At 37.2% G+C, this 14,325-nt stretch overlaps 1 protein-coding gene across 1 annotated transcript in view; it reads left to right on the plus strand.

The window, feature by feature from the left end:
• Window positions 1–300: 300 nt before the first annotated feature.
• The window catches only part of LOC108714000 (N-terminal EF-hand calcium-binding protein 2), a 103,246-nt gene continuing 89,221 nt past the window's right edge, over window positions 301–14,325 (plus strand). The window contains exons 1-2 of the mRNA XM_018257808.2: window positions 301–608; window positions 3,724–3,748. Of these exons, the coding sequence (XP_018113297.1) occupies window positions 408–608; window positions 3,724–3,748 (226 nt within the window). The 5' untranslated portion in view covers window positions 301–407. The remainder of the gene's footprint in view (window positions 609–3,723; window positions 3,749–14,325) is intronic.

The following is a 14,325-nucleotide window of genomic DNA, read 5'->3' on the forward strand; positions in this document are numbered from 1 at the left end:
TGGTGGCAGGTGCACTTAGATACTTTTGTAAGAATTTAAGGGCAAATCACCTTCATTAGTTAAATTGCAATAAAACATAAAAACCACAGAAATGTGTTCAAACTTTCATAACATGCCCAATTATGTAAAATGAACATGGTAGTTAGGGGTGTGGCCACACAAAAATTGGCGTGGCCAACAAATTAGCTGCGTTCCGCAAAATCTTAGGAACACTTGGTGAGGGAGGAAGTAAGCATCATGGGGCATAGCCAACAGGCAGTGAATGTAGCTACACTCACACTGACACTCTTCCAAACTGAGGAACATATTTAAGTGGGCGTGGATTTCCATTTTATGGGCGTGGTTTGTCGGTGTCGGGGAGGGGTTACAAGCTGGGGGCGGGCTGCGCCCCCCTCCCAGTATCAGACATGTGTGAGCAGGCAGCCCGGTACTGCAGGGACAGCGTCCACAAGCTCCTGCAGCAACAGCATCCTCAGGCCCGGGGTCTGGACGGTCTACTCCGCTGGATTGTAACCAAGATGAGCGACAAGAGTGAACGAGAGCTGCGGGGAGAGGAGGAAGTCACCCCTATCCCGGTCACCAGGAGGGGCATCTCCGTAATCCTGGATGTGAGTAACCGGCAGATACATCTCCGTGCACTCCTGTGCTGGAGAATCCCACATTCGGATAGATGCTTCAACTGTGTCCATAGAAACGAGTCTTCTAAATCCCAAATAACTAAGCCCCTTGTGATTCGTCTGTTCTGTATGTGATACTTTGAGGTGCACACTCTTTTGTTAACATTATGTACATCGCTTTACAGTCGTGGTGGTGCCTATATGCTCCACTTTTAGATCTGGCTATACTGTCTCATAATAGTCTTTCGTGTATACTTAATAGTTTAACAGCAGTCTTGTTTCAATTTCATACCATTTAGTTACAGCTGCAAATTGTCCTTTATTTCTATATCATGATATCCCAGAATCACTTCTTGGTGTGTCAGAACCATACCGTCTAACCTGTAAAAAAAAAAAAAAAAAAAAAAAATATATATATATATATATACACATGCAGATAGACTGCTTGCATATACAGTACATTTCATATGCACACCAATATCAAGTAATTTTCTTACACATTTCTTAAAAATCTATACACAATAGGCACTCACAAGATGCATTTACTAAAATCTCCATGCCTATCTCCTATAGAAATAAATTATGCATTATTCTTTGCATCGCTATATGTAGGTTAATTTAGAGAGAGTGTGCAAGGCGTGTACTGCGTGTTTAACGCATGAATTGTATGCAGGCAAGGGAATAAGGGCACATATATACACATGAAATATTCTGCAGCTATCTGCATATCTCTCTCTCTCTCTCTCTCTCTCTCTCTCTCTCTCTCTCTCTCTCTCTCTCTCTCTCTCTCTCTCTATATATATATACATACAACCTGATTATGGTTTGTGATTTTCTGTAACGGACCTAATTATCAGAATAATTACATTGATACATGAATAGCCTTTTACAACAGTTAGTTAATTCAGCTTTGGATCAAAAGTTTTCTTTTGTCAATGAAATAGTTGCATAAAACAAACAATGCAGAGGGTGGGTATACTTCATAAGTATATATTCAAGTGTACTGCATTGCCTTGCATTGATTTGTATTGCATAGTTTAGATTGGAACCCTTATTTAGCCATAAATTCATAGCTTTGTAGTACTGAGGTTGAAAAAAGCACATTTACTTTTCAAGCTTTTCACAAGTAAATCATACCTAACTTCTAGTTGATTCTAAGAGCAAATAATAATTATTTTTATACAGAGCACCAGCCATCTTCCTCCTGCTTTCCTAACAGTTTCACTTCTTGTATTGTTGCCCATTCCACATGGGCATCAGACCAGCTTTCCCCCAGCTCAACTCTCCAGCTCTTTACTCGCTTGTTCATATTTTTGTGCCAGGTCCCACTCTCAAACTTCTCCCCTTTACTAATCTTGGAGTCGCCCAGACATCCAGCAAAACTCCCCTGAAGCTTCTTCGCAAACCTTTTGTCAGCTTCTTCTTTCTTGTGCTAAAATGCAGCACTGCTCCAGGTGTTTTTTCTCTACAAGCACAAGAGCACCCGACAGTCAAGTGGGCACACTGCTCTAGTAATGCCTGTAGGAGCACTAAGTGCAGCACCAATAAAATGCCTGTGCTGAGCTGCCTTCATTATTTTACAGAAATACAGATTAATGGAGGATTAAGGAGTACATTATATAACCACTCCTCTTGTATAGAATGTAAGTGAGGTGCAATTAGCCCAAGGGTACACCCACAGCATGTACCCAAAAAATCAATAGAAAATGTATTGGGCCTGCACCCTCCAAAGAAATTTTTTTTACAAATTCTTTATATTTCAAATAGTAAAACATACATCAAAAACATTTTTGTCATTCAGTATAAACAAAGATATACATACCTCCCAGTAAAGTATTTCAAGGCAAAAAGGAAAACACCAAAAGAAACAGATACACTTGCCAAGGATGATATCCGTTTCTTGTGGAATACCCCTTGACAAAGGTTTAGTGCCGAAATGTTGGGGTGTTCTCATCCTTGGTGCATTGGAAAATGCCCATCTTGTGTAATATATATGGGTTATTTATTACCAATTACCAAGATCTCATGACAGGCTTTTCTGGTTTTATGTTTGAAGATGTTTAAAGAATGTTTAAACATTAAGGTAGTTCTGTTCTGTAACAAACTTTCAAAGTACCCATTATATTCTGTACTTTCCCTCTGGCACAAGCACAGTTTATTCCAATATTGGAAAGCTCACTTGCTGCATGTAGATCAAATCTCCATCAATGTTTTACAATTTATATATATAATTTATTCTTTTACAGCTACGCATTCAAACACAACTGATGGATTGTAAGTTCACCAATTAAATTCCCACTATAGTTTGTCATAAAAAGGATATTATATTACATTTCCAGCTAAAGGTTTTATGTACAGTAGGTGCAGCATGCTGAAAACTGAAGACTTAAAGATGTTTGTGGTATATGTGACATAAAATAATCATACAATAATTGCAACAGTTTTGCAGAAACTCAGTGGCCATTAGAAGATTGAGGGGAATTTAAAGGAGATAATTTGCATCAGCTGTTGGTGCAAGAATGAAAGCTTGTTATGCCACTACAATGTTTAAAGTGGTCTCTTTTCACTGAAGAAGTGCATTTCTTATCACCACTGGGATATTACTGTTCTGGGAAGTAAAGATCTAAACTGGCATCCTTTATCTGCAGTACAGGAGGTGTTAATAATCTCACTATCTGCCACCAGCTCCAGCAAATGTCAAGCAGCATTGCTGCATAATATTATAGAAAATATCTAAGAGCAATTAAAAAGAAAAAAACTTTTATACTTTGCAATAAACACTCAATTCCCTATGGGAAATTACTTGAATAGGCTTGACGTGATCAGAGAGAACATTTGAACTTATTATGAAGTTATTAACTTGTTCTAAGCGTAGCTGACCTGCAGCCTATGAAATGCTGATATAACTTTGGAAAATCTACCACATGCAGTAGAATGGAAACAGAGCTGTCTTTGTCTACTGTGATTTGTTGGATACCCTTATAAGATGTTTTATATTTTATTTTTTAGGTATGAAATGAATGGAAAATGATTAGATGTTGACAGTTCATTAAATACCAGTACTTGTTTTTCTAAAGTCATATAATTTTTGTCTTTTTGCACCCAGATCTTCCGCCGGGCAGATAAGAACGGTGAGTACATCTTTTGGAAACATATTGCATATAAAAATATATTTCACTGCTTTGCATTTCATTGGACATTTTGCTGATCAAATGAAGAGGTTTTAAAGCTTGTCATATATTAAGGCAATGCTTTTGATGGGAAAATGATGGCTGCACTCATGTCAGAGAAATGTCATCAGGAGTACCTTGGGTTACAACATCAACATGGAAATCTGTGTTTTTGGCATAAAAATTGCTTCCCTCATGGGTAGGAGCATGACAACGACTCATCAGTCATGCGCTCTGTTACCCTAGGTAAATTTGAATATTTTTACACTTTCAGAAAAAGTCAACAGCAAGATCAGTTAAGATGCAACATCTTAAAGTACCATGAGTAGAAAATATAACCAAGTCAGAAACAAAAAAGAGAGACATGAATTCATTTCATACATCCATGATTCAGTAATATGCAAATTATCCATTTTACTAGCTATGAAGTATGTAGAATACAGCATATAAACAAGTAATTATATTGTCACATGCTGATAACATTGGAGAGGACATCTTGATAGAATTTCTTAGAACTTGTTGGACCATTGGTGACAGGGTCTGCCATACACAGCAATTTTTTTGGTCAGACATAAGCTGCCTCTTATGCAAATCACTATCACATTTTAGAGACACATGTTAGAGGCTGGTCACCTGGGCCACCAATATGATTGACAACTGGAGCTTAATGGCCCAGACAGCAACAATTTTTTTTTTATATGCAACTATATTTTTGGCAGGCAGCAGGGCCCTCCAGCACCCAGGCAGGCCAAAAAATATCTGGGCTCCAGCGATGCTTTCCTAGGACCTACTGTGCTGGACAGAATGGTTGCACATATCTCCACCAGCATTTTTTATGTGAAGGTAGTAGAATGGCAAATATGTGCCAAGCTAATTGAATAGGCTGAAAAATAACCTGCCTCCATCAGCCTTACTTAGTAGGAATCTAGTGCTTGGAAGGTTTATACAGTTGTCTGTGCAACATAATGGGTACTAGAGGGTTAGGGTTTAAAATGGACTCTGGGGCTCTGTACAAAGTTACACTGGTACTGAGGGAATATCCATTGTTAAAATGGATGCAGGGTTATATGGGCACTAGGGGAAGCTGTAAACTTTAATATATTAATGAATCTCATCAATGTATTATTATTATTAAGTATTTATAAAGCACCTAAATATTCTGCTGTACAATAAATGTATGTGTACAATGAACATACATTACATACAAAACAAAAGCAATAACCAATACAAGAAGTAAAGAGGACTCTGCCCAAAGAGCTTACAATCTAAAAGAGTAAGGGGTATTAGGTACTAGGGGGCAGATTTACATAGGGTCGAATATCGAGGTTTAATTAACCCTCGATATACGACTGCCGAATGTAAATCCTTCGAATATCGAACGATTTTTCTTCGACCAAAAAATTGATAGAAAGCCTATGGGGACCTTCCCCATAGGCTAACATGGCACCTCGGTAGGTTTTAGGTGGCGAAGTAGGGGGTCAAAGTTTTTTTTAAAGAGACAGTACTTCGACCATCGAATAGTCGAGCGTTTTTTAGTTCGAATCGTTCAATTCGAAGTCAAAGTCGTAGTCGAAGGGCGAAGTAGCCAATTCGATGGTCGAAGTAGCCAAAAAAATCATTCGAAATTCGAAGTTTTTTTTTTATTCTATTCCTTCACTCGAGTAAATGGGCCCCGAAGTGTGGGCATAGCAGTTTGTATAGCAGCTGGTGAAAAGCTCTAGGATTTCAGCTCAGCCTAACTCAGCCTAAAAATAAATAAATAAATAAAAACATTGTGCAGTGGAAATGTGACTTTTGTTTAGCAATCAACAACTTGAACAGAAAAATTTAAAAAATGCTTAAACACAAAGCAAAGAAAGAGTTTACATGTATCAGACAAGGGGGCAAATTCACTAAGAGCCGAAGCGCCTAACGCTAGCGTCAATTTGCTAGCATTGGGCATTTTCGTTACTTCGCAAATTCACTAACGAACGCTGGCGTAAATTCGCTAGTGTTACTTCGCACCCTTACGCGTGCCGAATTTGCGCAACGGACGTAACTACGCAAATTCACTAACACGCGCATTGTACTGAACGCTACCTTTTACGCTAGACTTCCTTCGCCACCTCAGACCAGGCGAAGCGCAATAGAGTAGATAGGGATTGCTTTAAAAAAAGTTGGCTGGCGTTTTTTCTATATCATGGGTGATAGGCTGAAAAAGATCGAAACTTTTTTTGGGGCTCCCCTCCTTCCCCCCTACATTTCCTAACTCATGGCAACTTAACTATACAGTGGGCACATGTGTAGTGCAAAATAAAAAAATTATTTGATGTTTTGAAGGTTTCCCAGGCATTTGTAGTGCTGCTACATATTCCTCCATTGAAATTTGAATTTGGCGCTGTATGTAAATTAACCATCGCTAGCGTAACTTCGATTCGCTTAGCGAATCAACGCTAGCGCAACTTTGCAACCTTACGCTACCCCTGAGCGCAACTTCGGATTTTAGTGAATTTGCGGAGCGCTGGGGAAACTACGCCTGGCGAAGTGTGGCGAAGTGCGGCGAAGTTACGCCTGGCGCAACTACGAATCTTAGTGAATTTGCCCCAAGGTACTTTCATTTGGCCCCCAAAATCACCCTATGTTCCATTGCGCTAAAGGAAGGTATGAATGGTCCACTGTTGCTATTTTTGCATTCCTTAATGCTGATTAATGAGCAGCTCAGATCTTTCCATACAATAACAACCCCATTATGTTTGTGCTATATAAGTAGATCCTCCTGGTATTTGCTTGCTGCAAAGAGTTAATGTAATACAATCACTGAGTAGAATGTATGTCACTGGGAAGAAGGCAGAACAGGCTGTATCACTGGGGATTTATGGGAATGTCTACCTTGAAAAGCCTGGTCCTGCTGGAGCTTCTTTATTCTGGTTCAGTTTATAATGGTAATGTTTAAAGGGATAATTGGAGAAATTTTACTGGAGAGAAACAACACTTGCATAATTTATTAATATAGAGACAATGTGTGTTTTTTCATTTATAACAATTATAGGAGAACACTTTAGCAAAGGAAAATGGTGCCACAAGGCCAAGATCCACTTTTTATTTGACTCAGCTCCTGAGTTATAATTTGACAATGACTAAAGGGCCATCTGTCAGAAGTTATCCTATATATAAATACTAGGACCCTACTACAGACAGCCTAGAACAGAATTGTTTATTGCTTGTCCTAATTTTATATCCAGTGCAAGCAAACATCTTCCTTACAGTGGGTTGATGATCTCATAGTCACAGGTATAGGTATATTAAAATCATGATGTCGTACAGAGAACACTGGGCAGACAAAATACTTTTAAGAGTCACATCTGGCAAATGGGCTTCCCATTTGTCAGTTCTAATGAATGCTATTTAAAATGTGTCCATTGTATAATCTTGCAGCATTTTTCTTTACTTGACCAACACAAATATGTTTATTTTGTTTTTTGGCTAATAATATAGAAGGGTCTTATTTGTCATAGTGATTGTTCTACCCATTGGGGAGCCTTGTGGAAATTCTCATTTACTGGAGGGACAGACCTTTCTCTCAACTAGTTGCTTCCATTTATTTTATGGATTTTCAGATTGACTTCTGATTAAGAAAGCATGGAAAGCTATTTATTCCGAGCTCTACAAAGCCCCAGCTGAGTGTAAAAAGCTTCTCCTGATGTGTATTGAATTTTATTCCTACTTGCCAGTTCTTAAACCTCTTTAGGTTTGCTTTTGCCAGGAAAATATTTTTGGAATGAAAAATCAGAGAAGGCGTAATTGCACAGGAAACAAAAGACATCATCAATATCCTGAGATGGGTGATCTTGGAGACTTATGTCTCTATTTTTTAACTAAATATGGGAAAACAATATAAAAGCCATATACTGAGGTAGTTTCATCTCATATTTTCCTCAGTTTACAACTTTACTTCTCAGCATTAGCAGAAATACCCTGCTAACAAACTACTAACTAAAGGGTTATCACTAAAGTTATTTTCTTTGTAGAACAATGAAAGGGAGATTTCTGGAATTTGTTTAATGTGGGACTTCATATATTTCAGCATGCAGAGCATATTTCTTTTTTCATACAGGTTTGCTTACTATATTTGCTTAAAGCCAGATTATTGTTAAATCCACATGCTGTAATATCTGTCCAGCTGGAGATCTCCATAGATATGTTTGAAAGGCTTTATCATTTAAATGTAATCTAGCCCATAAATATTAATAAACAATTGTTCTACTACATGTTAAAATGTATGCAGCATTTCTATATTCCCTACATATAAAACACACATTTGATCTTCATTAATTATTCACTGAGATTTAGGCTGCCAGCTAAACTACATTACAATCAGGTATGTAGCATACATTGAAAGTGTTAAGAATATAGATTTGCTCACTGTTTAAAGGAAAGGCTGCAACCTTAACATTGTATCTGGTACTTTTTTTTTTCCTCTTTCAATTGTTTTTATTGACATTTTTTGAATGTATCTGGTAATTTTAACAGGAAGAATACAATAAAATGTTCTTTGGTGAAATCTGTGCAGTACATAGGATAGATACATCATCCCTTCATTTCTGGTGCCAGGTTTTAAGTGGATACATACAGTTTGGACCACAGTGCAATCTGCAGAACACATTAAAGTTTTTAGATTAGGTGGGACACTTCTAATAAATGCAGGTTACTGGCCTGCAATGTATGTAAACTGCTTACATTTTAATTGTTATCAACCAAAAGAGCACTTTCAGTTCTATTTTTCAGATATTGTAATCTGGTAATAATAATCATGGCATTAATAGTAAATGACAGTGTGCTTGTTATTCAACAGTACATTTTATATTAGATCAACAGCAGAAAAAGGTATAAATGACCTCGGGGCACATGAACGCAATAGTATTATTGTTCATGTCATGTGCAATCATTTTGACCATAAGGATAAAATAATAGTGACAAATTCCCAACTGATTTCCTGATTGGTATCTTTACATGCACGGCCAATCAGACCAATGTTTTTAAGGAAGGATCTCATCTCAAAAAATTTGCTCTTTACGTTGAATATTATTTTCTTTACCAATCTTATGAATCTTTACCTATAACTGACCATATCCCCATCTTGTATGGATACCTTATCCATAAAATTGCAATTGCCTACTATTTTTTAAATTGTAATGAAGTCTTTTAGAACTATACCATTAAACGTTGCACATTATTTTAGGCACAGTTTGTTTTATGACTGGATATTTTATAATATGTTTCACCCACGTGAAACATATTATAAAATATCCAGTCATAAAACAAACTGTGCTAGCTATTCTATACTGCTGTGCAAGGGAATGGTGTATGCACACCATTCCATTGCACAGCAGTATAGAATAGCTGGCAATATATCAATACATAATAATAATAATCATTCCTGTATCTTGAGGCATTCATTTATATGACCCAGAATCTTATGCATAAAGCAGTACTGGGCTGCTGCTCCATGAGGAAAATGAAACAGATGCAGTCACGTGTGTTACAGGAATCATACCAAGCCAATCTGAAACAAAAATTCAAAAAAAATACATTTTACAAATATAAGCTATAATGAATTTAATCAGATTTCCCAACTCTTCTCTTATAAACATATAATACAATATCAAGTGCAAATGTATACTATATTGTCTATAATTTTTTTATAATTTTTTAAACAAAGCTTGATAATTGTAGCTAATAGTTACTACACCAAGGGGGTTATTTATTAAAGGTAGAGTTGTTATTTTTGACGAAAAAATTGAGTTTTGGAGGGTAGTTCTCAGTAAATACTCGATTTTTGGGTTAAAAAAATTTTTTTTTTCAGGTTTTTAAAAAAAAAATAATTCATAACCCCCGAAGCTTGAATCCAAAAATACTCCAGCTAAAATCTGTTGAGGTCAAGTAGAAGTCAGTGGTAGAGATCCCTTGAACCATATGAAGATTTATGGAGCCTTCATGATGTCTGGGATTTTTTTGGTAGTTTTTGCTCAAAAACTCAATCTATTCGTGTGATTCAAGATTTTTTTCCACAGAAAACTCGATCAATTCGAGCTTTTCACCCAGATTACACTGATTCGAGTTTTTATTTTTGAGTTTTTTTCATGAATTTGAAAACATTCGAGTTGTGAGTTTATTCAAGGTATAAAAAAACCTAACAAACCTCACATACTCGACCTTTGATAAATAACCCCCCAAATGTCATGATGAGAACCTCAGCCTATATTCTGAAAAACTTCTCCCCTTGTAAGTTTGAATGCTGCTTAGTAAGACCATTTTAATATAAGATGAAGAGAGTGATAATTGCAATTAGTCTTAATTTTTTATTATATGTGGTTTTTGAATTATTTTGTTCAGCAATTATTGGTTTGCTAGGGTCTAAATTGCCCTAGCAACCAAACATTGGTGTGAATGAGAACTGGAAAATGAATAACAAAGGCCTGAATAGAAAGATGAGTAATAAACAATATTAGTGTAACAATATCAATAATATCAATAAAATTACATCTTCACAGAGCAGTAGTGTTTTGGCTTTTGGGCTCAGTGACCCCCATTTGAAAGCTGGAAAGCATCAGAATGCAAATAATAAAAAAAACTATAAAAACCAGTTGAAATGTTTCTAAGAATTGCCAATATGCCTATACCATACTAAAAGGTGAACTACCTCGTTGAAAGAGCTTTAGAATTGGAGTATTACGCTGCTTGATCTTTCAAGTAATCTTTACTAGCTTTTGTTGAGATAGTGACCAATGTCAATGTTTGTAATACAATCTGCTAAAGGATTCTGATTATTGTGAATATCTATTATGATCCACTTCAGGTGCTAAGAAGTCTTCAGTGAGCCCTCTATAGCAGTGCTGTCCAGTGGCGGGCCAAACCGGCTGGGTGCCCTAGGCAGCCCTGCCGGCTATGTCACCTCTCCTGTGGGGCGCATGTTTGCATGTGCATGCCGGGAGAGCGCGGGGACGAGCGCACGTTTGCGTGCACGGAAAAGTGCATTCAGACACCCCTCCACCTTTGTGCCCTATGCATGTGCCCCTTCTACCCACCCCTAGTTCCAGCCCTGGTGCTGCCCAGCTTCTGTGGTACCGGTATCTGTGGTGGAGGGCTGGTAATGGAAACCAGTGTTGACCATTCCCTGTTTTTAAACCACACTTACTTTGAACCACACCCATGTTACCACAAGACCAGGTCCACATCAATGGTGGTAACACACCAAAAAGCCAAATGGTTTATGCTCACTGAATTGATATCACTCGTCACTCATATGTGAAAAAAGTTAAGTCATATTAAGATATACTCTTAAATCCATATGCCTCCTCCTCCCCTGTGGATAATACAGCAACCCCCAACACATGATTAAACACCTTAGGGGCTTCTAACAATAATTTTCAAATGCTAACAAACCCCCAAAACAAATACCAGGCTTATGTTCCACAGGAAGAGCAGGGCAAACACAAGCAGAGTATGACACACCCAAGGAACAAAGGGCAGGCGTAGTATGGCACACCCAGGGAGAATAGGGAACGCAGAGTATGGCACACCAGCATAGGGCGGACAGAGTACAGCACAGACAAGGAGAACAGGACAAGCAGAGTATGGCACACCCGGGGTGCATGGTGCAGACAGATTATGGCACACACAGGGAGCATGGGGCAGACAGATTGTGGAACAAACAGGCAGAGTAGGGCAGGCAAAGTATGGCATACACAGGGAGCATAGGGCAGGCAAAGCATGGCACACACAGAGATTATTGGGAAGGCAGAACAGAGCAGGAGACATGGAAGGACCACTCTTAAGATGTACTACATACAGTGACACAATGCTGGTGCCCTTTCAGTAGTTCGTGTGAGGGCAGTTTCAGTCTGGGTCTCAGGTGTGAACAGTACAGGGCTTTAGGGGTGTGAACAATACAGGGGGGATTACATGTGTGAAATACAGAGGATTACAGTCTGAATATGAGGTTTAAACAATACAGGGGCTAGTTAATCTCTGTAGTGATACCTTCTAAAGTTTACACAAGAGGCAGACTTTCATGTGGGGGCCACAAGGGGGGGTAGAGGGACGCCAATTGTACAGCTCTGCTCTATAGTATTTATTGGCACAGTATGTACTTTTTGTGTGCATTGCATTTCATGTATAACTGCTGTGGCACACCTGGGATCTAATTAAATTTATGGCCATAGGTGTTTTATGCTTCATGGATGCTCCTTCACAGTCAATGGTATACCTTGTCATAGGTACATATCTGGGAACTACCTTTCAGATCTTAAGCTTTGTTTTTCCCCCTTAGAAATGTATTCATATTTTTGCTTTTTAGAAGTTGTCAGTTTATGAAATATCCATCTTATTATAGAATAGCTCTCTCTGGATAACGCTGGCCTACGCTTCCACCCACTCATATATTGTGTTATGTTAGTTTCTTCTATATCCTTTAACATGCTCAAGTGTAGGTCCCTAACCAGCAACTGCTATCAGTTTGTATCTGTCATGTTCATTCTGATCGTTGTTCCCAGGGGTACAATGCTGTAGACTTTATAATTACATTTGCTAAGAAATGTATAGCTACAACCTCTCTTACTTTCTCTCATTTACCTAAGACAGGACATTCAACCAATACCAGCAAAAATAAAGAATTTTAACCAATATCAGTAGAAACAAAGATCTGGACACCAACATATAGCAGTGCACTCCTGGGATTAATGTCTTTATTACAACATGGCACAAAATCGACATTTCCTGTCCATTTTTGGAATAGAAATTAATGTTTTAAACAAAATCCCAGGAGTGAGCTGCTATATTTGGTTGTATGGATATGGTCCCAGAAGCAACACCCAGGTAAGATTAAGAGATATACCCTAAGGAGTCAGATCTTGATGGTATATTTATATGTATATATATATATATATATATATATATATATATATATATATATATATATATATATATATATATATATAGATATACCTTTTGTGTGTGATTTGGGTGCACATTTACAATTTGTATGTACACAAATCTTTAAACCAGTCCTCATTTAGAGAGGTCCTAATGAGGACCGAAACTTTGGACTTACAATGTATCAAAAATAAAAGGGCCAGGGGCGTAACTATAGAGGAAGCAGACCCTGTGGATGCAGGGGGGCCCAGGAGCTATAGGGGCCTGATGAGGCATAGGGGGCTCCATGAGGCCCTAATTAATGGGCAATTTTAATATATATATATATATATATATATATATATATATATATATATATATATATATATATATATATATATATATATATATAGTCAACTACAAGAGGTCCTCTGCACTCAACCCATTATCAATATATTTAAGACAGCGACATTTTGTGCATACTGCTACTGAAAAATGCCTTACCCTTTAAACAACACAGGGATTGTTTGTCCATATATTGCAATATATTTAAGCTGGCCAACTACGTCAAATTCATCCCATATCTGGCCAGTCCTATGCTTAATTTTCATCTGATTCATTAAGAATTTAATTGCTTAATTATACATTTTACAAAGGGACTAAGTTTTACCTGCAATTTACTAGCTGTCTTAAATATATTGATAATGGGTTGAGTGCAGAGGACCTCTTGTAGTTGACTATATGTATTTTGTGGTCACACCCTCATTGCACCCCCGCCTAATGTTTTTTAAAAAATAGTGGTGAGCACAACTTTCCCTTGTTTGTTATAGTTATACAGGAGCAGTGACCAGCTCCATGTTGTAGCTCCCACCCTTCCCAGCTATAGTCAGGTGATCCCACTGGTGTCTAATAAAAGGGCAGCCAAGTTTGGGAGTTTTACTTTGAAAGCAGCTAGTAAGTTGCATGTAAAACTTAGTCCCTTTGTAAAATGTATAATTAAGCAATTGAATTCTTAATGAATCAGATGAAAATTAAGCGTAGGACTGGCCAGATATGGGATGACTTTGACGTAGTTGGCCAGCTTAAATATATTGCAATATATGGACAAACAATCCCTGTGTTGTTTAAAGGGTAAGGCATTTTTCAGTAGCAGTATGCACAAAATGTCGCAGAGGACCTCTTGTAGTTGACTATATGTATTTTGTGGTCACACCCTCATTGCACCCCCGCCTAAGCTTTTTAAAAAATAGTGGTGAGCACAACTTTCCCTTGTTTTTTATATATATATATATCTATATATATATATATATATATATATCTATATATATATATATATCTATATATATATATATATATATATATATATATATATATAGATATATAGATAGATATATATATAGATAGATATATATATAGATAGATATATATATATATATATAGATAGATATAGATATATATATAGATATAGATATATATATATATATATAAATATATATATATATTATAGTTGTGTATGTGTAACTAGGATAAAAATTTAGGTAGTATATGCTATATATGATACATCTGTGATGACATAACATGATAGCAGTGTAATGCTTATAAATATTAGGGATGCACCGACTCCAGGATTCGGTTCGTGATTCGGCCAG

The sequence above is a fragment of the Xenopus laevis genome, chromosome 4L, assembly GCF_017654675.1.
Source record: "Xenopus laevis strain J_2021 chromosome 4L, Xenopus_laevis_v10.1, whole genome shotgun sequence".
Lineage (NCBI taxonomy): Eukaryota > Metazoa > Chordata > Amphibia > Anura > Pipidae > Xenopus > Xenopus laevis.